Source organism: Limulus polyphemus, unplaced genomic scaffold, assembly GCF_000517525.1.
Source record: "Limulus polyphemus unplaced genomic scaffold, Limulus_polyphemus-2.1.2 Scaffold1003, whole genome shotgun sequence".
In the NCBI taxonomy this organism is placed as follows: domain Eukaryota; kingdom Metazoa; phylum Arthropoda; class Merostomata; order Xiphosura; family Limulidae; genus Limulus; species Limulus polyphemus.
Window position 1 is genome coordinate 328,593 of NW_013666613.1, and position 27,410 is coordinate 356,002.

A 27,410-nucleotide genomic window follows, 5' to 3' on the forward strand; every position below is an offset into this window, starting at 1 on the left:
AAAACAAATCTTACTTACTGTAAAAGCTGTAATAAGTAATAAAAAAATTAATTTTATTTCTTTATAACTGAAATAAGTTAGAAGAATAAACCATGTTTTTTATACAAAAATAAAACCACACTTTCCATAATAAATACTACCAGGTGAATATAGAGCTGGTAAGCAAAAGTACAGTAGGTGTGTGAAATTAAATATATATAAAAATCTCATAGACCTAAGTGTACAGTTGATGCTTCATATAAAACTGGGTAGATGCAAACATTCCAAATAATGTGGAATTACTCAACATAATAGCTTTTACCTCTTTATACACTATGTCACAGTCCTAAATTACATAGTGTTTATGTTTTAACTGCTGGCATGCCATATCCAATCAAAGTTTTCTATTTCAATGAAATCAACAGGATACTATAAGAGTTCTTTTAAAATAATTCATGAATGTGTTATAATGTGAGTTTCAAATGTGGTCCAGGTGCTATTAAAAGACAAAAAATTACATATAAACCAGTTTTGTTGTTTCATTGGTTTCCCTAAAGTTGATATTTATTTCTGTAACCTTCCATTTGAAGAACTAACAGTTGCTGCTTTACGAGCAGTTTTGAGCTTCTGGCCATAGTAGATTCTGAAAAACAGAGCACCAAAGATTATAAGCACTCCCACTATTCCTTTGATATCTAACATGTGGTGGTAAATGAGACATGATAAAAGAACAGCAACAGCTTGACGAATTGTCATCATGATGACAAATATGACAGGTCCAAATTGTGAAATGGTGTAAAATATGAACATCTGCCCACTAGCAGAACAAATAGATAATAAGAAGCAGTCAATACAAAATAGGGGAAATTGCATCATGAAGTGAAAAGATTTTACAAACCCACCCTGCTGAAGAAGAGAGGCTGCAGTAAAAAGACAAGAGAAAAGATTCACACCACACATCATCTGTGTAGACGACATGGAGTAAGTTGAGAACAATGACCCTTGCCAATTTGAAGTGAAACTGTCAAACAACATGTATCCTACTAAAATTATTGCACCAGAAAATGTAGTTACAGTTTCATTGTCTTTTGCTTGGCCTCGAGATAACAAAAACATCATCATTCCAAGAGAAATCATAACTGCTGATATGTACTCATAGTATTCATAACTCTTTTTAGAAACTAGCTTTCCCATTAACATGACTGGAATAATTTTTGAAGCTTTTGCCAGAACTTGAGTAGGAAAACTAACAAATTTAAGGGCCTCATACTGACACCAGCTGCTCATAATATTTGAAAATGAACAATAAGAGTACTTATAGAGAGGAGCTGTGTGTCTTGGTTGCCAGGTGAAAGCTATATAAGTTCCTGCAAAAATAAAAGCGAGCACTCTGTTAACAAACACCAAAAATTGTGAATCAGTAAACAGTCCAATGCTTCCTGTACTATTTTCATATTCTTTGGTCATTATCTTTTCCTGCAGAACACCCCAGGTAAGATACGACAGCTGAAGGCCAAGGAAACAGAACACTAGGATAATGCCCTCTTTTAATGTGGATCTTTCTGCTTTAGAAGACTGATTCTGTTTCATGGGACCAAGTTCTAAACTCAATTTTTCTGCATCACTGCCATAGATGCACAGTTTGATAATTTTCATCACACATCCTGCTCCTGAAAAACAAAAACAAAAAAATTCAGAATTGCTACAATTCATTTTAGAAAAAATCTGTACAAAAGAAGGCGAAAGAAAAAAAGTTTCTTAAAAAACTCTTGAGAAACAGAAATCACACAGTTACCGTAAGCTAAGAATTTTATTTTAAAACTAGGATAAAAAAACAAATTAAAATAAATCTAAAAGTTTAAAAATCACAAGTAAAAGTAAAATATACAAAAAGTCATACTTAGTTTTTATTTTATATCTTATCTTTATTTAACTTGAATGCAATATTCCTTTTATATTCATCTACAGTTTGTGCTTGTCAATTTTGCTTTAAACTGTTGACTATCCTTGGTAGCATATTTTTACATTCACCACATGCCAAATGAGGGTTTTCAAGTCTTATTTTGGTTTTGATATTTATGTTATCCTGATGTTATTGGGTTTTTTTTTTCTTGATACAAAATTACCTGCATAAAAGATACATGAATAGAAGTGTACATCAAATGAAATCTAGAAAGTAAGACAGAATGTAAGAAATTTCAGTAACTAACAGTAAACTCAGGCGAACCAAATTATTCACACTTTTGGTGGAATATATTTTTTGGGACCAAAATACATTAAAACAACACACAAAATATGTTATTATTACATATACCACAAAGTGTGGATTGGTATGGGCAGAGACAAGCGCTGTCTCAGAATACATATGTATATCTATTGTGCCTTCATCGAGGCACAATAAATATACTAAACACTGCACAGTACTGCGTGTCTTCTTAAGTTTTGATTTGAACTTTTAGTTTGTTTATGTTTGAAAGCAGAACAGATCTTTTTTTGCAAATACAAAGGAACAAAAAAATCAATTTACATGTAACTTTTAAACAGACATTATCATGGTGCCAAAAATAGGTTATATAAAATTTTTGTTGTACACTTTACTAGTGAAAAATGGCTACTTAAAAATGAAAACATTTATTCTGTAGGCTTCTTTGAAAGCAAGTTATTCCAAATTATTAAATGCCAATCTTATATAAAATGCTACAATGCCAATTGTACAGAAGTCATTTGAAATCTTGAAATTCAATTACAATTTTAAAATTTTTCTTTATAGAGCTGAGCAATAAGTGGAACTTGCAAATAAATTAATCATTGGGCTCATTAATCAATTACATACCAACTACCATATTTTTCAGAATATAAGACACACCCCTTATTTTGAAGACAAAGTTTTGGGGAAAAAAAGCTACAGTCGCATTTGAAAGATTTTTATTAAACAAAAATTCAATTTCATACTTTAAAAATTAGTATATATTGTTCTAAACACAAAAGAGCTCAAAACATCAAAATAAGAAAATATTGTAAATCGAAAAAAGATTTACTGTTATTTAGTTTTGGAGCATTATAAATAGTTATGTTTTTAAAAGAAAAAAACAACTATTGTTATAAATAACACATTCAATTGAACTAAACTATGCATGCCTATTTAAATGTATTTACACATGGCTTGTGTATATCGTATATACATATATATTATTCATACCTTCGGTGTATAGGACGCAAGCAGCTTTTGACATCATATTTTGGGGTAAAAAAGTGCATCTTATACACCGAAAGATACAGTAATCATGAATAGGCTATAAAAAATCTTACAGAAAAATTTATAATGCAACAAATCAGGCTTCAGTATCTGCAGTGAGAAGAGAACAGATAATTCAATGTATAGCTTTGTGCTTAACAACAAACAAATGAAATGACAATATTTCAATTATTTGGATAGATGGGATAATCAAAAACATTAGTAATGAAAAACATCAGTTTTGATAAGTTGATTATTTTTGTGAAATTTATCACTTTAATCATAATTATGATGAATGGATATTTAGAATAAGTGAAAACACTAACTGAAATAAGTTGATTGTTTTCATGATATTAATCAATTTAATTCTTTATTTCAATTAATCAATTACTTTACGTGACACTAATTGATGTAATCGATGCTCATGGGTCATTGATTAATAGCCCAACTCTAATTTCTTATATAAAATGTGTTCTATGCTTTATTTTCCTCTATTTTTAATCCCCCCAGAACCTCTCAATAAATGGGCAACAACTGTTTATCATTAACTTTGCACGATGTTAAGCTTATGCACAATCTTTCTTTGATTTTCTATGTAATATTTTGCCATCATTCATCAAGGGTGGTAGATTTGTTATTTTCTGTAATTCAAACATAATAAAAAATTAAAACTAATATCTAGCTATTAGGAGCATTATATTTTTAACCTACTGCTTTTGATTAATTGATTTTGAAGATTTTATGAGTTGTTACTCTTACAGTTGTAATAATATTAATTATTCTTTCTGATCTCTATGACAGTCCACAGATCAACAATATGGATTATTCACAGTCTGGACCATTTTGAATATAGATAAATCTCTTCAAAGTGAAATTAATTCAGTACTCTGTACAGTTGAATTCCAAATCCAACTAGCTACTTCTTAAAACAAACATTCATTTTCTATCAATACATGATTCAGTAATCCATACGAGTCCACGAGAGTTAAGTAGAAGTTGATCATAACAGGAAACAAGGTGATAATTACTGATGATAAAACACCTCTTGAAGTGGGCATCTGTATACAACAATTTTCATGAGAATGACTTTCAAAGTAAGGATATACAAATAAACTATAATACATATCAAGAGGGCAGGAGGGTGGCTTAAGCTATATTCATGTCAAGTACAGTGCTTCAAAACAAAAACACATAGAAATATAAGCATCATTAAAATGTGGTATCTGTTCATACAAAAAACAAATCCAAAAGCAAGCATTGATATCATGTGAAGACAATGGCATAATATGCCACTTTGACTCCAGGGGTCCACACAAACAAAGTTAATACGAATATTGTGGTGTCAGCGAGGTCACGTGACTAGTGTCACGCCACTTCTTTCTCGAACCTTCCTAGATTGGGGGGGTAGTCTGGTATATATAGGATGGTGACAGCGTGGCAGGACATTGTGTAGGTAGTGAGTAATTGATCTGCAGTCACAGGGTATTGTTGAAGTTAACGTTCGTTGTTCTAGTGTTTGTTTTAGCGCAAATGTTGAAATTAAGTGTATCGTAAAGTTATATTCGGAAAGAATAAACCAGTTTTATTAAGTAAGGACTTGTGTCGCTAAAGTTTCGTCGGAACGAAGTTACGGAAAATTAATTAACAAACGGAGACGTAACAATATGTACAAGATGTGATGTTTTGAAAAAACCAAAAAAAACAATATTGTTAACCTAATTTACAATACACCAGTAACATGAATTACAGGTAATCCTGAAAAACAAAGAACCATGTTAAGCCTAATCTAACATTATAGACAAAGGATACAACAAAGCTCTAACTTCATACCAGAACTTCACTAGGAGTATTGACCAATCTAACTAAAATTATGTTATTGAACCCAAATAACTACATATAATAATATTAACAGTAAAAATATTCGAAAAACCCTAACCATATAATGCCCTATCTTTCCAAAGTCAGCAGACTAAATTTCAAAATGTGTGGGCCCCCAAACTCGAGTCGAGGCTTGATGAAGGTCAGCTCATTGGATGATCATCTTCTGATGAAGTAAAGCCTATAATTCTGCCACCTGAAGCCTATATATGCGTGCTAATAGAAGATATAACCTCCAAAGTGATTACAAAGAATTTGGAATTCAAAATGAATAACAAAACACAACCGTGTTGGCAGAATGAAATAAAAAGTAGAAAAAAAAATTGTAATGAAGAATTAAGTTCCATCACTGGGTAGAAATATAAAATAATTTCACTTAGAAATAAGTTACAAATATCACTACTGTATAATAAATAGTAAACTTGTTGAGAGAAATTGACACGAAAAAAAAAAGCACTTGACGAGAGCACAAACTGAACTTCTAAATACAAGCACTGCCAAACGAGAAGTGCTAGTTAGGTAGAATAGCATAAAGGGAGTCATTAAGGTGTGTGGTGCTATTAATGGTGGAAGTTGGTCGCATGATAATTTACATGTGAAAATCACTTAAACCATGTGAATTGAGAGGTGCATGGGAGTGAAAGGCTTGTGGCATGCGAAAAAATGTTTGCAAATGGAGGCCAAAACTGAACAAGAATAGCTTTGTATGTGAAAGGGAAGTAAGGTACCTTGTCAGAATATTTGTTTAATAAGCCTTTGTAGCAGCTCAACTGCCAACTAAACAATCTAGTGTTAACACAAAAGTCACAAATATTCACAAGACTTGGATAAAATAACAAATGATATCTGTAGGTAATGATTACCAAATTCTTCTACATTTTAGCTTCTAAAATAGGTTTTTCCATTTAAAAACTAATCAACTTTTAAATCTTACCTGATTTTTCTACAAAATGTGTTCTCTTCACAATGTAAATAATCAGAGCCCCAGGCACAATAATGGTAGCATAACAAAGAAGATTTATTGAAAGCTGAAAAACCCACCACTCTCCAACCTCTCTACCATTTGGTAATGTAGAAACCATTTCTTCAAAACTAATAACAATCACTGGAATCAAAATAACCTGCAGTACTGCTACAACTAAAATCACAGTATACCTAAAGAAAAAAACAACATTAAACTGAACATGCACATATTTTTTTCACATTGACTATATATGTATATATTATAAAGTATATCATTACATATTTTTAAGTGTTCTTTAATGCAGCGTATAAACTTTCTAAGTCACAAATGTATACTAAATATAATATGCAAAGAAAAAATGAATTAATAGGTCTACTATATATTAACCTTCTACTTCTATGGATATTAAAAAAAATGCTAGCTTTAAAATTCTGGTTATAAATTATAAGTTATAAATATCATTGGTTTTTTTAGAAAAGTTACATAAAATGGAAGAATTGAAAATACATAATGACATTCAGCATGGTAATTTACAATCATGTATTTACAGTCTAATTATTACTGTAAATATTTATTCTCAAACACAACTTGAACATTTGCAATATCAACCACAATAGTACAAATCCACACCATTAGCAACAAGAACTGCAGTTTGAGCAATATTAACTCTGCTCAACTATATTGATGTCAGGAGTAACAAACAATAAGTAATGGCAACTAAATAGTAAATTTATTAATAGTGCAAAACATTATCACAGAAAAAAGTGAGTAAAGTTTATCATTGTAGGATTTTGTAATATTTTACACAATGTCCTGTATTATTCCCACAATTCAGCCAAGTTATCTGTTCACCTTTTGATCTTTTCAGTTTTTACATAACCCTATACAATTTCAAGAATGTTCATATTTGTACTGTATATAGACCAAGCCACAGTTGTGAGTGTTCAAATAGTGTTTACCATCAAGATACTATTTCATCAAATTTATTGTATGCTTGGGATTATTTCACTGAAAGATAAATCCTAGTCCAATGAGCCAAGTTCCTGAGCAAATGACATGATGAATCAGCATCTTCTTGTATTTGTCAACAGTCACAGTGCCAACAATTCTGCATGAATCACAGAGTTTAACACCACTGGCAAATAAAATTTGCACTCATCCCCCCAAGTGCGTTTTTGTAGATGTTGTACATTGATTATAAAACAGTTCTTTCCTTTGCTAAATAAACTGTCATTGATTGTTATTGAACAATTCAAAGTTAGATTCACGTGTAAAGACCATGTTTTCAGCTTTGCTTATTGCACTATTTGTGCTTTGATGCCCATTTCAACCTTTTAATTTTGTTACCTCTTATCAGCACAGTTTGAGTGGCTAGACATCCACTGAGACAACTTTGTGTTAATGTTTATCTCAAGCTAAGTCCACACGATGAACATTTGCTCCAAATACTGGTACAATACAAATTTTTTGAAAATTTGTACAAAGCCCCAAGTCCACATTACAAAAATAAAATATGAAAAGGTTACGAAACAATTAGTTATGAAAATTTTGTAGATTGAGGAACTATTACTCATGAGTGGTTTTATAGGATATATTAGGAAAAAGAAATATCAATAAAAGGTGATGATGGGCTCAAAATTTTCTTCAAAGAAGAGTGACACATGAAACCTATATCTCGGTGATGAAAGAACTTTGCAAATGATTTGGAAGGGGGTAGAGGTTTAAAATATTTTGGTACGATAAGTCCATATCTGATTTTGAAGTTGAAATAATTGGTCCCAAGATCACTCATTGCTGTATTCATTCCATTTCTCATACTGAGCCCACAGCCCTCCATGTAGTGAAAATAATTAAATCTTGTATGTGCATACACAGAACCAAAAATAAATTTTTAAAACATCATTGTTATTACTTTTTTATTAAACTTTGTTGTAAATAATTGTATAAGACCAATCTGTGGGACAAAAAGAGTTCTAAAGGTAACATTCTGCTTATCTGAAAGTGTATTTCAGATAGAAACTCACTTCTCTGCACAACAGAGAGCTATTACCTAGCACCACTGCTGTGAAGATTTTTGTGCACAACACATGCCTTGAATGAAGCTTGCACCCCCTGCATATGTTAGTGTGTACTGCACCATCCAATGATGTAATCATTACCAGATTACAGCCCTCCACCAACAGGAGGATGAAACATCCTCCATGTATAGTAATCCCTATTAGTACTACCATTTAAACAAAGGCTCATTCTTGATGAGGTAAAAGAAATAGATTGGGAGTTGGGAGGTTGTACAGAAAGGTGAGATGCTATTTGAAATACATTTTCAGGTAAGAAAAATGTTAACTTCAAATACATTACTCATCACTCTGCACAATAAAGAGCTAGAACCCCATACTGAAAACACATGGAGCATGTCACTTACAAGGAGGACTAGCCTAGTGGGCATCACTTGGTGGGAGGCCACATCTATCTCAATCTATCTCTTTACCAAATAGAGGTTGTAGAGCAAAAAGTGTTATAAAAAAATATTTTTCATGGTGCTAAAGTGTTACATAGGTGAGCAAAATGTAAGATTGCTCAACCAGCCATTATCTCACAAGTGATTGTTTGTTGAGCATGAGTGTGTAGTGTGGATAGAGCAATTAATCAAACCATTCCATATTGGATAAATATTATGTAAGATACCAGAGTAACAGATGTACGGAAAAATTATCCCAGACCTGCTTCCCAAGGAAACCCAAGACCTATTTGGCTGGACTAACTGCTGGGTATGGCTTTGTTCATAACGTAGTAGGGTAGACTGAACTACACTTCTAGGTAACACCCCATCCCTACTTCCCATTGAGGTGTGCATCCTCACAGTCTCATAACAGTGGGATTACACTATTGCAATAGAAAACTCTCCACATTGACTTATCCAACAGCTTGAGACTAGAAAAGAAAGTTCTTCCATATTCAACTAAGAGAAAATGGGAGGAAGGAATTCACATAAATAAGAATGCTGGAGAAGTGCTCAGATCAAATAGGAAACATTACACTGATAGACTGTGCAATGGGTTACCAAGACTAAGGACAGCAAGCACTAGCCAAGTGTGAGAGCAGCCACACACCTAGTGCTGTCATTTTCATTTATATAAAGTACGGCTTGGAAGAAAAATATATATTCACTGCCAAAGCAGTCTTACATAAAATCCCATCTGAATAGTGGGCACGGAGCAAAGGCAGATGGTCTTAACACTTTCTATTATCCCCCATTCAATGGAAATTTTGGGAAAGAAAAATTTCCTGTGAGGCATCATTGGCCACTTTGTGAGTTTTATTGTTTCTAGTTTATATACATTGATATATAATAATGGTGATGAGGAAGCTGTTCAAAACCAACGACAAAATAATCAAAACTCACCTTATTAGTCTCTGGGAAGACTGAAGAATAGCAACTGAAGTGAGATGAAATCCAGTTGCAGATGAAACTGTCATGTGATGCAAGTAGTAGGCCATAAATGCGGCAGGGGGTAATCCACATCCCTACCTCCAAGATAGGATAAGATAAGATCAAAAATGAGAGAAAACATAAGATGACAAACCTGATAGGAAGTTATGTGATAAAGCTGACAGGCATCCTCTTCCATGGAAGAATAAACAAACTAAATGAGTTGATAAATCCAAATGGTTAAAGTGGAATGTGATTAAGTGCTTAAAGGAAGAAGGATGTTATGGAAAGAAAAGTTTATAGTGATTGCCATATACTGGAGCAGATTGAGCTAGATAACACTGAACTACTCAAATATGACAGAAAATAACTGGTGATGGAATGATCGTGTAAGGAAGAAATGGGAGGTAGAATGAATACAAGAAAGCATCCAATCACCCTTCTAAGCAGCTCAGGTGCTAGAGAGAAAGAAGTGGTACATAAATAACATCAACCTGTACTTTTGGCAAATAGTGCAAGAGGCTTCAATGGCAAAGTGAGTGCCAGAGCTTCTATAAATGAGAATAAAAGGAAAATATGTCTTAAGCATAGAAAAAGAGATTGAAACAATCCATACCCAGAGCTTCCTCTGCCAGAACTATAAAGTCTAGGATTTGCGACCAAAAGTGTGGAAACTAGATGCTGAGGGAAAGTCTGGAAAGCACAGAAAATACCATGGTGGGAAGTATCCATTCTAGATGTGATGATCAGCCCTGAGAGAGAGATGGACATTAGACAGTAACAAGAGGACTAGGAACAGGAGAGAGGATGACCCCACAAAGCTGTAGAGGATGAGAAACCTGGCACGGTCCCCTGGTCCAGAATGCAAGAAACCAAAGAGAGCAGAGATGACTGCTGATGATCTGCATTAGCTCCAGATTACTAGATATAAGAAACACCCAAAATACCAATCATTATAAAGAAAGGGTGCAACACAGAGATCCCTGAGAAAAGGTTGAGGAATTAATTGTCAGAAAATATGACATCCTAATGAAGTATGTCCCAGAAACAAAGAATTAACTGTTTTGGTTTTACATTTCACCCAAAGCTACAAGAGGGCTATCTGAGCTAGCCATCCCTAATTTAGCAGTGAAAGATTAGAGGGAAAGCAGTCAACTCTTGGGCTACTTTTTTACCAACAATAGTGGGACTGGCCATCACATTATAACACCCCCATTGCTGAAACAGCAAGCATGTTTGGTAAGACGAATATTTAAACTTGTTACGTGCAAATTGTGAGTCAAGTTCCCTAACCACCTGGCCATGCCAGGCCAATTAACTGGGACACAATGGAAGAATAAAAAAAGAGGGCAAGGTGGAAAACAGGTATGTACAAGGTTCCCCATTAAAAGCACAAAAAAAAAGGTGAAGTATGGACAAGTAATGAAGAAGACGAATAAATAAGAGATAAAAATGTGTAGATGTAGTAAGAGAGAGATTAAAAAAAGGAAAAAAAAACTCATATGATGAAGGCTTATGCAACAAGGTAGCCTTAGATTCTGAAAAAAAATTGGAGAAAGAGAAAACAAACAACACATATCTGTGTAATCCAAGAAGTGAAGAACAAAGATGGGTCATCACTGGGAAGAGGGAATTAGAAGCAAAAAACAGGTGTAGAAACAACACTAATGAAATTCACAAAAGATGGGGTAGGTTCATCTGAAGTAACAAAAGAAGGAAGTTAGGAATCCTGGATCTCAAACCAGAATAGAACAACCAACCATCAAGTAATACTGCTAACTATCAGAGTACCTCTAGTCCATTTCAGTATTGGATGACTCCTGTTGAGGAGTATCAGAAACATGGATGTGTAATTCAGAAGATCCACAGACAACAGAACACGTGTTCCAAAATTAGAAATTTGATTAAATGAAAAAAATCAAATCAAATTTTTAACAAAATTGTTTACAATTCTGTATCCTTCTTATAATCAAGAAAATTAGAGAAACAAAGACTACACTATAAATGATAATGAAAGTTTAAAATAATGAGAGCAGAAATGCCATTAATTCTTAAAAAAAGATAATTTTTGAACATGGTGCCAAGGAAAGAATGACCCTTTGTTCAAATGTTAAAATCTAGGCCCATTGGGGTTACTATGCATGGAAGATGTGTCACCCATCTACTGGTGAGGGTTATAGTCTAATGATGATTACATCAAGACTGGTACTTGTTAATATATGTAGGGGTGAGAGCTTCATTCAAGGCTTGTAGGATGTGCAAAAATCTTCACAGCAGTGGGGTTAGGTTAAAGCTCTTCATTGTACAAAGAAGTGAGTAAAATTGCTGAACATAACATCCACATCATAAAAAAAAATGTTTGAAGCAAATGTACACAGTGTGGACTTAGCCTAACTATTCTAAAGATAATATTCACACACCTGTATTTAACACAGAATCTTCTAATTTATAAATAACATATCCTGAGATGTTTAACTTCTTAAGAAGCTTGATTTTCTAACATGCCCTCTTCCAATTCTTAATTAGGGTTTCTAACAAAACATGGAGTCTTACCATAAACATTCACATTGATTATCCTTTATCAGCCAAAAGTTTGGTTTCTACATTTTTATCATGTAGTATTTCAGTCTTGAGAGCCATATCTGCATTCAAACTACATAACTCTGTTGAAGGTGGAGGGGTAAAACAAAACATGTTTAGCAACCTTATTTAATACTAGTTCTGACAAGGAAAGGAAAGATCCCTTCAGTATTCAATCAGAAAGAACAGAAAGTATAAAGTATAAACAGCAGTTGTTATGTCAAAAGCACTCAAGTTGAAATTATGTAATCACAAGTTTGATCATTTTGTCTACCATAATTGTTAATAACAGGATATATACACCAAGTGAAGAAAAAAGTAGGAGACACATGCTCCTTGTGCCCTGTGTTATGTGTCTATGCACTACTAATATGATTGTCTGTACTTTTATTAATCTTGTACTGGTGGCACTTTCTGATTGGTTGGATGACAAATAATCACAGTGTAAACCATCAATAAGTCTGTACTTTAGTGCATTTCATTTTCTAAGGATAAAGGAGTGACATTTCTACAGTATTTGCTTTTTATACCCTTTTTACCTCACTATTTCCATAATAAATTCCAATCCTATATTTATCAAAACTGATAAAAACATTTATAATATAAATACCACTCATTTTTTGTTTGAAAAAAAAAAAAAAATTAAATAAGGAGTCTGGACAATCATATATTAATATAATCCTGTATATGTCATTTGATTGTACTGAGCTTGAACACCACAGCATAGTGACTCAGTGAATGATAAAGAACACAGCAACTTCACCATTTTTAGATCTCTAGCGTTACAACAGGCAAAGCGTGTGTGCAAGCATGAGTAATAAAGATTAAAAGAAGCTCTGTTAATCAAACATCTAAAATGAATTGTAAACCAGTATCTTTGTCCATCTCCATTACTCCTGCTATTCACATTCAAGTACATGTATAAAGCTTCAATCTACTGGAAAAATTCTGCCAAAAAGAACTTTTCAGTTCTTGTTAAGCTGACAACTTCATGCCAACAAGACTGGGGCCAATAATTATAAAGTCAGTATGTTGCTTCTCTTCTGCATGATGGATTATTGAAGGCATAAGCAGAGTTTTGGTTTAAAATAAATTGCAACTATGTGCAAATAACATGCAGGTTTATAAAAGCTAAGATTTATACATTTTATGATTTATTACTTTCATTGTAATATGTAAAAACAAAGTTTTTCATGACCTATAAATTAATTTCAAAAACTAATTGTTTAATGTGCAACATAAATTTGATGCTAACATGTTCAGAATTCTATGTATGGATTACATATGGTTTAATACACACTGACTAATAATAAACAGGTAAAAAATTACAAGAAGTGAAATGCAAATGAAATGTGAAACTATAACATGAAGAAAAGTATTTTTATACTTAAAATGAAAATCACTTTGCACTCAAACTATTCACAGTTTGAGTGCAAATAACTAAAATAGATAAATAACATTTTTATCAAAAAGACATAATTAAAATAATGTTATTCTTTGTGTACAAAATACTAATAAACTTTAACAAAACCTTATGAGATTTTGTGAGGAATGTTCAAAGTTACCATATATTTTTTGCATAAATGTCCTTCCCCAGTCATGGAGATGCAAAATATATCAGCCCATTGCAAAAGGGTTAATAACCTAAAATAATTAAGTGTTTGGATAATATGCAACCTTCTGTCATGATTAATTATTTGTTATTATTCAGTGGACAAACAGATAATTGTGACAGAATGTTATGCATTATCCAAACAGCTAAAGTATTTTAGGCTATTAGTGGTGACTAAAAGACTATACATCAAAACCAAATAAAAAGGTGTTACATATTATTAAACCATTAATATTCCAGGTCTAGTCATTTTCTGACAAACACAGTTAAATGAACAAATAACTCGGCAATCAACATGTTTTTTTAGAAAATATAGAACAATAAATACGAAAATGTCCTAATTTTTTCTATTAAAGCAATCTTATCCGAAGTGACACTAATTATGTTAGAAACTTGTAGTAAGTAAACAATACATTAAGTTAAAGCTACACTATTATTTAGTACAAAGGTAAACACAAACAACAGATATTAATGTGGCTTGTTATCTGCCAATAGTTTGGTCATTTGGACAATTGGAATAACTGAAAATAGTAATAATCAAAAACACTGATTTTGATAAGTTGATTATTTTGTCAATTATAACACTAATTGATTAAACTGAACAAACTTGAATCAATCAAAAATAATAATGAGAAATCATAATGACAGTATTTCAGTTACTTGGATAGTTTGAACAACTGAAAGCATTAGTTGATTATTTTTATGACACTGATTGATTTATCGCTTCTTTTACATGACACAAATCAAGGTAATCAAAGTTCACAATAATCTGTTAATTGAGTTAATCACCCAGCTCTCTGACCACCCATGAATCAATTTGATAACAAATACCATTAAATGTTGTCACAGATCATTCTTTAACTATAGATGCAAAACAGATATATCTATAAATCATGAATGTAGCTCATTAAACACCAATATATCAAAGCAGTTGAATTGCATGTCACAAAGAAAAGACAAAGCTAAACATATGTTATCTAATCTTTCTCCTTTCATTCATGACAACACAACATATTCATCAACCCTGAAGCAAATAATCTATTATTTGTTTTATAAATTTATCCATCAAAATTAAATAAATCAAAATTTCTTACAGCAACATTTTTTCGATTTCTCCCGGAGAAAGTGTTTTTAAATTCCCACTTTTGAAAAAATAACATAAGTGACAAAACTTATTACACATATCCTGTAAAACCTAGGATACTGTTTTCAATTATTCTATAATAAAATTTAACTATTTATTCAGTACTTATCAGGTCTCTCCAACCATCTAAACTTACTAATATGATGTAGTATGAACATAATAACATCTGTGTGGATATCACTACTATAACATAATGGAGTACAAGTTTCTGAAACACCTGTCTTAGCATCTGTTCCAGATTACTACATGTACTACCATATAATACAATAAAAGTTAAATCAAACTTTCTCTCTCTCTCTCTCTTCCTATGTAATAAATAGTTCACTTAATATTTTAAAAAATGAAAGTCATTTAATAACTGTTAAGAAAAAATATCATACATAAAATTTAAACTGGGATTTTAATATATTTATCATCTGCAGCTTTAATATAAAAACCAAATTAAAAAAACAACATATATATGAGGATGAAAACACAAGAAAGATGATAAGACGTCATCAAGATCATCATGAAGCCAGTACTATACTTGTACTGTTCACTGTTCTTTTTTCCATGTTTTCTGCATACACATTAAAGATTAACTGCACTTCACATTTTGTGATGCTTTACCTGTGTCATTAGGATATATAGCTAGATCAACATTCTTAACTAACACGAAAACTTGAGAAAAGTGTGTGTGATATGTGGACATCTTCCAATAAATAGCCCCCATAACATAGTATAAGAAAGTATATTTATTCATAAATTTTCTTTAAATTTTATACATGTTTTTTTTTTAAACATAGGTACAAGATTAGACAAAAGAAATGTGCTAAACCTTGAATTACACTAATTCTACACACAGGAACTGTCACACACATTCATAGACTGGATAATTCATTAAGCTAGACCTCATAACTTTGGTTGAGTGTGAAGGTATCAATGTCAAAAACCCTTTTCTTTTAACATTATTTGCCTGAATCATGTTAGTGATGTAACATTCTTAGTGTTAATCAAAACCATGCATTCATATATAGGAGCATTTCAAAGTTTCTTCTCTTAATGCACAAAATATTTTGTGTGGTGTTATACTACTATGATAGAAATAACACATTTGTCTTTGTCTTTTGACTTTGGGACTGTCTGATTAACTTGGTGGAAATTTAAACTCTGTCCTAGCTGACAATGGAAAATTTGATGATTTGTTGCCTTTGACTCTATCTTTTCTGGCAGTTACAGAAAAAGCCACAGCTGATAGTTATGGACAAACTAGTCACATTTGTTAAATACCCAACCCTGGTTCCAATAGTGATCCAAAAAGAGATTCAACCCATGAATCTAGTAACAACAACCTCAACAAAAGATATCTACAAAAGAATAAAAGTCCTTGGCTTCAGAAAAGTTTTTTGTCCTCACTGTAGTCTATCTCATCCATAACCATCATGCCTATACAAATATAAAGATAAAGAACAAGCATGGTATCATTCTAAAGTTCCTACTTGTTCAATAAACTAAAAAAATAGAGAAGAGTTACAGTTATGTGTGATATTACTTGTTAAAAGTAAATGTGTTGATTTTCCTTCTTTTTCTTTAACCAAATCAGCTTATATAAAAATTTAGTTACTGTATAACTTCCAACAACAGAAAAAATAATTTTCATTTGTAAGGATTAAATTGATAAAATTAAACAATATTTCTTCTCAAATTTTATATAAAAATACGAAAGTTCATTGAGTATTTTGTAAGTATGAAGAGATATGAAGAACATTTTAAAAGTGTATCATATTAAACTTTTAAGCTATCTTTTGTGGCATTCTCTATTAAAGGGCATTTTATTAAACTTTTAAAAGGTATTTTATAATAGATGCATCTTTATTGAAATTATTCTTTGTTTAAAGATTTATCTTTTGTACTAATGTATTCTTTGTTAAGATTTTTTATGTTCCATGTTGTCTCATTAAGTAACACAGCATATGGTGTTGTCTAGATTTACAGTTATGGTTCCATTGCACCAAACTCAGTCATATTTTAATCTATGATTTGATATTAACTTTGCACTTAATAACCTTATGTAAAAAATGATAGTGGTTGTGACATTCAGATATAAACTAAACCATCAATGACACACTATATGAATATATTACTAGTAATATATTTCTTCAAAAATTAGTATAGGTTTCTGCATTTAGATACAATCTTTATCAGGGTTTTATGAGTATGTGGATTACGGATCCTTCTACAGTAGGCATCTGTGATTTCTTGGTGAAAAAGTTTAACAAAAAATGGACAGCACATACTCCACTTGTTTTAAAATAATATATTCGAAACAAGTTCAACATATGTACAAAAATTCCTTACACTATGGATATCACAGTTGTATCTCAAACTCCAAATAGTTCTCTTTTTCTTGTCAAAAGTCAACTTAGGCTGATTCAATTACTTTAGAATCCAATTTCACAAGACAAACTATTTTTCTCTCCTCTTATCAGAATAGTATCAGTGAATAATTCAGTTACACTACCCCATGGGTTACCACAGTTGTATCCTAAACTTCAAATAATAGTCTTCTTTTCACCAAAGTTCACACAGGCAGGTTCAATTACTTTAGAACACCCTTTGACAAGACAAATTATTCTCCTTATCTCTATTAAACTGTGAAACTCACTTTAAAATATCGCCCATTATGGCAAGTCACTCACACACTAGCTACCTTCATGTTTTCTAAATTTTCTCTCACTGGACTTTTCTTTCACTTCACCTAACTTTCCTTCTTTAATTTTTCTTATTGACTTGTGCCTGCAAGCCACTTATATAAATACTTTATTCACTGAAGGCTCTGGAATTTTCTCTAAACAACACAATGGGATGATTTAACAATACTCAGTTAAGGTAACAAGAAAAATAATGAAGGTTTGAGTAATGTGATGTCAACAATATTAGTAAAGCCTCAACAACAATGTAATTGCAAACACAACATACAACTCTTACTGAGTTATGTAACCAAACTTGTCATAACTATTGCCTTTAAAATGATTAACTTTTACCTCTCTTGCTATGAAAAACTAAATCATTAAATATTAACTCACAAAATAAATTGAATAATAATGCCTACACTAAATAGTCTTATATATCCAACAATCTTACATAAACAGAAGGAGCTTATACAAAAAGCCACTTCATGCTAAGATTAATATAAAAGTATAAAAAAAGGATAAAATTATTGTTTAATATAGTCAGCTTAACCATATGTGCATGGGTGGGGTCAAAGTGCACCTTCCATGAACTGTTACAGAGTTCCATTTAACATGGTATTAGGTATTTGATGTACTAGTTATCAGTTATTCATTTTACCCTACAATGCTGACTTAGTGACAGTTTGTAGTAGAGAAGAGTAAACACCAGATACATTATACAGGGATACCAAAGAAAACTGTAGATATGCATTTTGAATATTCTAAAGTTCAAGCAAATTCAATATGCAAACTGTACGATGGATAGAAATATTCTTATTTTTCACATGAACATTATCTTGAACTCCCACTTGTCAGTCGACTCACATCATGAATTCACAGACGTATTTTAAGTACAAATCCTTTTGTAACACATCTGATTTTTTGTGTACAACAGATTTGTACATTTTACTAAAAATTTGTGTAACTGACTCTCTCTTGTTGCTGGGTTTGACCTACAATCATTACAAGTGAATATCTTTATTATCACAATATTCTGTTATATGCAGCCATTGGTAAGGCTTGAGGAAATTTATGTAAAGAATAAAGGAACAACTCAAAGACCAAGTAACTCAAAACATATAGTTGATTGAAAAAATTTCAACAATTTACATTCACACTGATCTCTTCAATGGGATGTCTCATGAATAATTTTTCTAATATACTTATTAACATTTCTATGATACTCAGTAAATTATTAAGTAGCTTAACTCTCACAAGACCTTCTGAATACTAGATATATTATTAGACAAAGTAGAGAAGGCATTTAGATTTACATGAAGTTTGAATACTGAAGATTTCCACATGTGCTAAGGCTGGCATTTTTTTCAGAGGATTCAGTGAAGAGCAGAAGGACTATCTTTTTCTTTTATTCTTGTCTTGTTTTTTTTCTCCTTTAAACCCTAGCTTTTTATACTTAACAAAAAGGGTGTTGGCATCATTCTTGTCATTCTAGGCAGAGTCAAAACCCTAACCACTGCACATTTTTGTGGCTTTTGATTTGTTGTTAACACTGTTCTAAAATAAACCAAAATTGATTGATCATTTCTTGCATACCAACAGGTCATCCCATCAGCATTGGGACATACTGTACACTCTTTTTTGTTTTTTCCTCAGTTTGCATTTCCTTATCTGTAGCTCTGATGTGCTTAGAATCTGGGTTGCTCAACCTCCATCTAGTATGTGTTTCCTTCCATACAGCCTCGCTCTGTAGGGCTCATGTTTAGTGTTTTATATTTCATTATCACCTTAACTATGAACTCCTCCCTGAACATAGTGCGAGATATTCATCAATATCTTGATAGTACACCCTACACTCCATAAATTTCTCATTGACCTATCAATTTAGTGGCTTCTGCATCCTGCTGATAAAATGAATTGTTAATTTTTATCTCTTTTTTTTATCTAACTATATAGGCTTGGAATGTATTTCCAATTAAGTACGTATTCTGTTGCCCCGAGTTTCTTCATGGCCTTATTCAGAGACCCAGTTCACTTGCTTGTATCAGTGTCCATATGTTTTTCATTACTATATAGTTTTCTATGACAATGAAAGTTTGGTTTCCACTTCTTGTTAACCCTTTCCCAACTGCATCAGTGGATTACATCAATCACGTGACCCCAAAGTTATAATTTTCCTACATTGAAAACTGATTTCTAATAGGTACTTACCTCTACTCACACGTATAGCTATTCTTTTTTTTCTTTGCATGCCTCAAGCCTTAAAACTCCCATCTACATTACAATCCACATGATTCACAATGTCTTAACTTGTAAATCATAATATGACAACCCTTCACCATTAGGAGTGCTACAAAGTCTCCTGATGCATGTAACTTCCTTCGAGGTAAGTACCTATCAGAAATCAATTTGCAGTGTAGGAAAATTATAACTTCCTATATGGTATTTTACCTCTTCTAACACATATAGCTAGAATCCCACATTGACACATTGGAAGGACCAGTTCCAGAGATACACGTAAGTATTCTTCAAAAGTATCCAAAAAACACCCATGATGTGAACCCCCATTGGGAGAGGAACACAAGTGGAAGACTGCACCACTTCTGTACCAGGTATACTTTTTACCCTGTGTGGTAGTAGGTGTCACATACACAGGCATAAAATGGGAGAAGAACATCCAAAGAAGGAGAGAAAATTGGGTGGGTTCGAACCCAAATTTCACAAATGAATGTAAAATCTCCATCTACAAAAGGGAAGGTGGGGAAAGCTAAATAGGATAAAAAGTGACTAAGGTGTAGGTCAACTCCTGTCTAAAACTAGATGCCATTTAGCATACATCATCCAATTTGTGGTAGGAGGATGGTCCACGCTATTTTTACCTCAAGTTGAGCAGAATGGAAGGAGAAAAGTTACATGCCAATCTACAAAACAGGGCACATGTGCACAAATCCACAACAACAACCAAACATCTGGGAACACAATGATGGTAGGGAGGGATGTGCCAATGTGGCGGTTCACATCAAATCCAAAGCCAATTGTATTTGTTCCAAACAGTACAATATCAGCCTCAGGTAATAAACCCCCTGAAGTGGAGTGCTAGAGGGACAACATTTGCCCCGTGCAACATCACCCTCCATATAGAACTACACAGATGCTGGCACACATGTGTGCAAAAACTCAACCACACACAGGTGTAACACATGTTGGAAAGATGTGTATGTGGCAAAAAACTTAGACCGAGGTAAGATGAGAAATCTTGACCAAGAGGTGTGAGTTTTCATGTTGATTGGGCCAGCTCTAATCCAAAACCACTCACTGAGAACCAACATCCAGGTGATGGTAAGACGAGGGATCCCAATAGGAGGAGTGAACTGAAATGTGAAGGATCTACTTGAAAGCAACATTAGCTGGAGAAGCTGGAGCACATCAACCTCCAGGTCCTACTGCATGGAAATGGATTGCCTCTTTGAAAGATATGCAACCTCACTCTCAGGATAGAACCACACAGAGGCTGTGTTCAGCATCAACCTCAGAGACCTACCACACAGAGGTGGGGTGTATTTGTGAAATATGCCCAACATCATCCCTCACAGAAGCTGGAGCATAACACCAACCTCCAGGTTCCACTGCACAGAAGTGGGTCATTCCTAAAAAATATATGCAACCTCACCCTCCAGATAGAACTGCACAAAAACTAGGCACAACATCAACCTCTGGGACCCACCTCATGGAGGTGGAGTGCATATTTGGAGGATCAACACCATCCACACAAGCAGAACACCACTGTCCTACTCTACACTGAATGGAGGTGATCAGTTAAGTCCAATATTACTATTAACATAACAACTGGCACAGTGGACATTAATGGTCCTGCAACATTTATGCTCTATAAATTTACATTTCAATACATTAAATAAAATCTTTGAAAAAATTTTCTATGTGCTTAGTCATTAGTTGTTCAAAATTAGTAATCAAAATCAAAAGAAACTATCATCAATACTAATTCTATCAAGCATTTTAATATCTTAAATATAAGCTTAAAGGATTGTGATTCTAATATATATCAATTATAATTATATGAATAATGTGCAAACATTTCAGTTACAGATTAATCTACATACCATAACAAATCTGTTTTATAATCTGACAAAACACTTGATACTTACCATTTGAAATTTTTTAACTATGTTTGAAAATGTATGGCATGCCTTTAACAGGATCTCCAAAGAATGTATAATTATGGTTAATAATAAATTAAACTACTTACACAAGATGTTCAACTGGAATTTTACTTGTATTGCAATAAATGTATTTAGGCAGAAAAATGATTTATAACACAATGTAATATCTCAGTAAACAATACATAAAACACATTCTCTATTTAATTTACAGTATAGTAAATATTTAATATTTGTATTTTAAATACACAGTGTTTCACTTTCAGTACTATTTGAGAATATAGCTGAGATTCCATGCCACATATTTTCACAGCATAGTATTAACCAGTAACATTTCACATCTGTTTGGCTATGAATAGAGTATATGTTAGATATATCATGATCTTTACTTATTAAGTTAATGAACACTTACTCTTCATAAGAATAACACTTAATCAACCTCATAAATTTAATTTTTGATATTGTGGACAAAATAAGATGGGAGCCTTAAAATAAAACATGTTCCTTGATAGCATCAAAAACTAAACTATTTTGGTCATTGAAAGTATTTGATTTATTTTGTGGTATTTCTCTACTGAAGTTAGTACTTTCATTATTAACAAAGAACTGTGTAATGATACATCATACAGGTTTTGTTACAAGTGATAAGACAATTAACGCTGTCAATGAATCGGTCAGTGTTACTAGTAGAAGTAATACTAGTAACAGTATTAATTACAATAATTAAGACTAATATTAATAATTAACAAGAAAGCAGGTCAAGTTAACCTAGTAGGCAGTACCGACTACTGAAGTATCGCTCTTTTTAGCTCAAATTTAAGCGGTAAAAAATTATTATTTCAAGCTGATTATTAATTTACATTTCAATATGTCCATCGTTTAGCGGTATATTTTAACGTGTAACTTTAAGTCAACATGGAATTGGAATTCCATCCACGATGTAACGTCAAAAATTTATTAATTATTTACCGATTTAGAATAAAATTAGAAATAAGGTAAATATATCTCAAAAGAAAAGATAATACTAAAACAATTAATTCAAATTCCAAGTATTAACTTACACTCAAGCCCAGGAAGGTGTAAATATAGTTAGTGTGACACTTTTTTCGCACGTTAAACAATCTCAATTTGGAATTTAAAAACCAAAATAGAAAACTCACCTGTGACAACATCACAATAACCGCCACCCCAAAAACTATTATATAGAGAGGGACTATTTATAAAATTACTATAGTAAATTTGGAAATGAACACCCATTCCGTGTAAGATTTTTTTCTGCCTTTTCTTTTACCCAGTCAGTGTTATTTAGTCTAATACAAGTGTTCAATATTTAATGTTTATTTGCGTGACTTTTAGATTAATGAGTCAATCAGTATTACTATTACTAACAGAGCATATTGAACATTGCTTTAATTACTACAATTAGAAAAATGTGTAATAAAAGCTTTCAGGCACATCCTTTTAAAATACAAATAACAGTTTAGATTAGCAATCGATGTGTTCGAAGGAAAACGAAGTTTGATAATAAACAAAATTACGACACTTATGATATACAACATTATTTATTGACAAAAAGGGAACATGGATAAACGTTTCGGAATTCTATCAGATTCCATCTTCAGTAGCTAAAGCAGAATAAAATGAATTTACATAAGTCTTTATACATTGTCAAAGTACAGTTGCTCAATATAACGATAATTAAACAAATAAAACACTAAACAGTAATCATGGGGAGAAACTACAACAAGAAAACACAACGAAAAAAAAGGTAAAATCAGTATTTCGTCTCCAACACTGAACAACATGCAGTCTTCATTTAAATTATACATTTTTTAATATGTTTTGTTTGATCCAGCCACGTTTTGTAACATCACAGTAATGTTGTTTGATCCAGCCACGTTTTCTAACATCACAGTAATATTGTTTGATCCAGCCACGTTTTGTAACATCACAGTAATGTTGTTTGATCCAGCCACGTTTTGTAACATCACAGTAATATTGTTTGATCCAGCCACGTTTTCTAACATCACAGTAATATTGTTTGATCCAGCCACGTTTTGTAACGTCACAGTAATACGGTTTGCTAACATTACAACAATGTCCTGGTTGGTGTAAAGACAAATACGAACTTTTAAGACTGTAAATAACCTATTTCTACTACTCACGTCATTTTCTAAATCAAATTCTAACAGAGGGATATGTCTTCGTGTAGGTGAGAAAATGTCAGGTATGTAATGACATTAGAACTTTACATGTTTTAGTGACAAAATTCTTTTGTGTGTGTGTGTGGAGGGAGGGGGGGGGTAGAAAAGAAATAAAGTATAGAGGCCCTGATGGTGTAATTTAGTTTGAAGCAGTTTAAACAAATCTACAAAGTGTGTTATATTCAAGAGAAACAAACGTAATGTACAAATAATATGTTTGAAAACTACAGGTTTATCTTTGCAAGTAGAATAGAGGTGTGGTATTCATTAGTAAGAAAAAACTCATTGGTGAAAACCTTCAAATGTTCTCTGGTTGTTTGTTAGTTGGAAATATCTACATGTATAGAACAATAAGGTTAAAACAAGTTAATAAACGTGATTGATGAAAGGAATAAAAGAGAGAGAGACACCTGGAAGCGTATTTTAAGTATTTTATATCAGGGATCGAAATACAATGCTATCTCTAAGAGGTTTGTTTAAAAAATACAGAATAAAAGCATCGCGTGGAATATTTAAGTAGTGTTTAATGCGTAATGAACGATCAAAATAATACACTTTATTGTTTAGATGTTTCTCTGACAACTTTAAATGATCACGAAAGAGCATAAACTTAACAAGAGCGCACGCAATCAAACCATTTTTCTGTATAATAAATCTCGTGTAAATTATATGTGATTTTAGATTTAGTCATAAGATGGAAGCACCATATTAAGACTCTCAAGAGCAAGTTGCGTAAAGTTACACGATGGGCTATCTGTGTTGTGGTCACTGTGGGTATTGAACCTCGATTTCTACCATTATAATTCCTTAAACTTAACACCTAGCCACCAGTGGAGGACATCTTTTAATAAGAATATTTTAAATAGATAATTGAAGAATAAACACCTATAATCTGATAGATTGCGTATTTCTGATGATTTGTCAATCATACTTCTGTAGCAGTTTCTCTTACAAGCAGGGCCGTAGCCAGGATTTCGGTTCGGAAGGGGAGGAGGTATGCCAAGAGAAATATTTCCACTAAAAAAAAAAGTTGCCACTCCCAGCGCTCCTTCTGGTTTACATTTAATATTTTGAGTATTTTCCCTTTTCGGAAAAATTAAATCTTGATTTTTTTAGCAACTTCGATAAGGAAGCCTCGTTACAAAAATACAATATAAAAAAAATATAGTTTACAGACATAAAAATTGCACATGCTTTAGAAACAAGTATTGTCTTTGCTCTATCTCTCTTGCCCCTGGTGGTTCATCAGTAAGTTTAAAGGCTTATAACGCTAAAAAAATGGGTCCCGATAGCCGTGATAAGCACAGCACAAATAACCCATTGTTTAGTTTTGTGCCTAACAACTAAACAAACAAATTATTACTTCTTTTTTAATCGGGTCAGAAGAAATTTTGAAGTGTTTATACCCCCTGCCTTCAGTTCTGCTTACTAAAATATATTTCACTCTTTCCATTTTATACTTTGTTTATTTGCCCTTTAATTGCGACGATCTTCTTTTTTTTTATTTTGTTGTCTGAAAATTCGATTTAAAACACAATCAAAGTCGGATATATCTTCTTCTTCTCACGCCTTCTTTTCTCTCTTTGTTAACGTTCACAAAGCGATTGTTTGATGTATATAAATAAATATTTAACAGTCAAATCCTGAATAGGAGAGGGTTTCATAATCAATTTATTTTAACTAGAATGTGAAAACTGCTTGTTAAAAGTTTCAAGAGCAAAATATTTTTGCACACTGCAACACGACATTATCTTCGCACAGTCGTCTGTAATTTTAAACTGATAGACTAAATGGGAGGCAGCGCAGCACCTACTACCAGATCTTGTCTGGCTGAATAGTGGAATTTGACCGCTATTTTTATAACGCACCTACTCCGGTTCCCAGTTCGAGTACACTAACCAATCGGTTTCGCAACGCCCATCTCATTGCATATCTGTGGTTATCATATGGCTCTGACTTTTAAATGGCGTTTGGTTTTGCCAATATAGGAGGCCTTACAGTCTCCACACGTGTAAAGATAGACAAGCCAAGAACAATAAGGAATGGGGCGCCTATGAACATATGGGAAAGTCCATCAAAACACAAAAAAAAAAATTGAATAACCCCTGTGTTTCCTCTATACGCCAACATAGTGAAGAAACAGGATATCAACCTATACTATCAAATTTCTCTATCCTCTGCAAGTCTAATACTGACCTGGAATTATTGATCAAAGAAACCCTCCACATCAAGCAGCACCGTTTTTCTTGCATAAAAAGATTTTAGTGTTCACATCGAGCAACACATTTTAGCGCTACAATAATGGTGTTTAACTCAGTCGCGTTTTCTAACGCCACAATAACGTCGTTTGATTACGTTTTCTATAGTTACAATAATGCTTTTTGCCCCAGTCACGTTTTATAACGTTACAATAATGTTATTTGCCCCAGTCAGTTTTTTTTTCTGTAAATTTACAATAATGTTTTCCCCTCTGTCACATTTGGTAACAGCAATGTTGTTTGCCTGAGTCACGTTTTCTAACATCACAGTAATATTGTTTGATCCAGGCACGTTTTGTAACGCCACATTAATATTGTTTGATCCAGCCACGTTTTGTAACGTCACAGTAATATTGTTTGATCCAGCTACGTTTTGTAACATTACAGTAATATTGTTTGATCCAGGCACATTTTCTAACATCACAGTAATGTTGTTTGATCCAGCCACGTTTTGTAACATCACAGTAATATTGTTTGATCCAGGCACATTTTCTAACACCACAGTAATGTCTGTTACTTTAAGAGCAAAGTTCTATGTATTAGATGTGGTTAAATAATCTTTAGCATTTTTTAACAGCTATATTTCTAAGATAACATTACTGTAGCAGAATTTGTTCAATTGGGTAAACTTCTGAGTTTCTATCGAGCTCAGATTCTTTTTTGAAGTCACGATCAGAGTGTTTTTACACAAACAATTGGTGTTAACAACTACGAATAACCACATGGGAGTGAAAATCTTACACAATTATCTTTGTTACTTCTGGAAACTTTATACAATCTTATGTTTTTTGACTATCAAAAATTTCAGGATGTAATAAATCTCTACTTTTTTATTGAGAAGAAAAATAACAGAATAATATCAGAAATGGGACAAACTAGGATTACATGCTGACGATGAAACAGTGCACACTCGAGTAAACAATGTGTTACATGCTGACGATGAAACAGTGCACACTCGAATAAACAATGTGTTACACGCAGACGATGAAACAGAGCATACTCGAGTAAACAATGTGTTACATGCTAAGATGAAACAGTGCACACTCGAGTAGACAATGTGTTGCATGCTAAGATGAAACAGTGCACACTCGAGTAGACAATGTGCTACATGCTAAGATGAAACAGTGCACACTCGAGTAAACAATGTGCTACATGCTAAGATGAAGCAGTGCACACTCGAGTAAACAATGTGTTACATGCTAAGATGAAGCAGTGCACACTCGAGTAAACAATGTGTTACAAGCTGACGATGAAACAGTGCACACTCGAGTAAACAATA

General features: G+C 32.7%; 1 protein-coding gene across 3 annotated transcripts; it reads right to left on the reverse strand.

Moving 5' to 3' along the window:
- Positions 1-22,850, reverse strand: LOC106461644 (adenosine 3'-phospho 5'-phosphosulfate transporter 1-like). Of its 3 annotated transcripts, none has more exons than XM_013921483.2 (3): positions 22,830-22,850; positions 6,027-6,247; positions 1-1,649 (listed from the first exon to the last, which is right to left on the reverse strand). In XM_013921483.2, the coding sequence occupies exons 2-3, from the start codon at positions 6,172-6,174 to the stop codon at positions 544-546; spliced, it is 1,254 nt and encodes a 417-aa protein (XP_013776937.1). In that variant the 5' UTR covers positions 6,175-6,247; positions 22,830-22,850; the 3' UTR covers positions 1-543. The 3 variants fall into 3 exon arrangements, with proteins under 3 accessions (XP_013776937.1, XP_022244358.1, XP_022244359.1); XM_022388650.1 differs by lacking the exon at positions 22,830-22,850 and adding an exon at positions 22,731-22,815; XM_022388651.1 differs by lacking the exon at positions 22,830-22,850 and adding an exon at positions 12,040-12,223.
- Between the last annotated feature and the right edge of the window lie 4,560 nt (positions 22,851-27,410).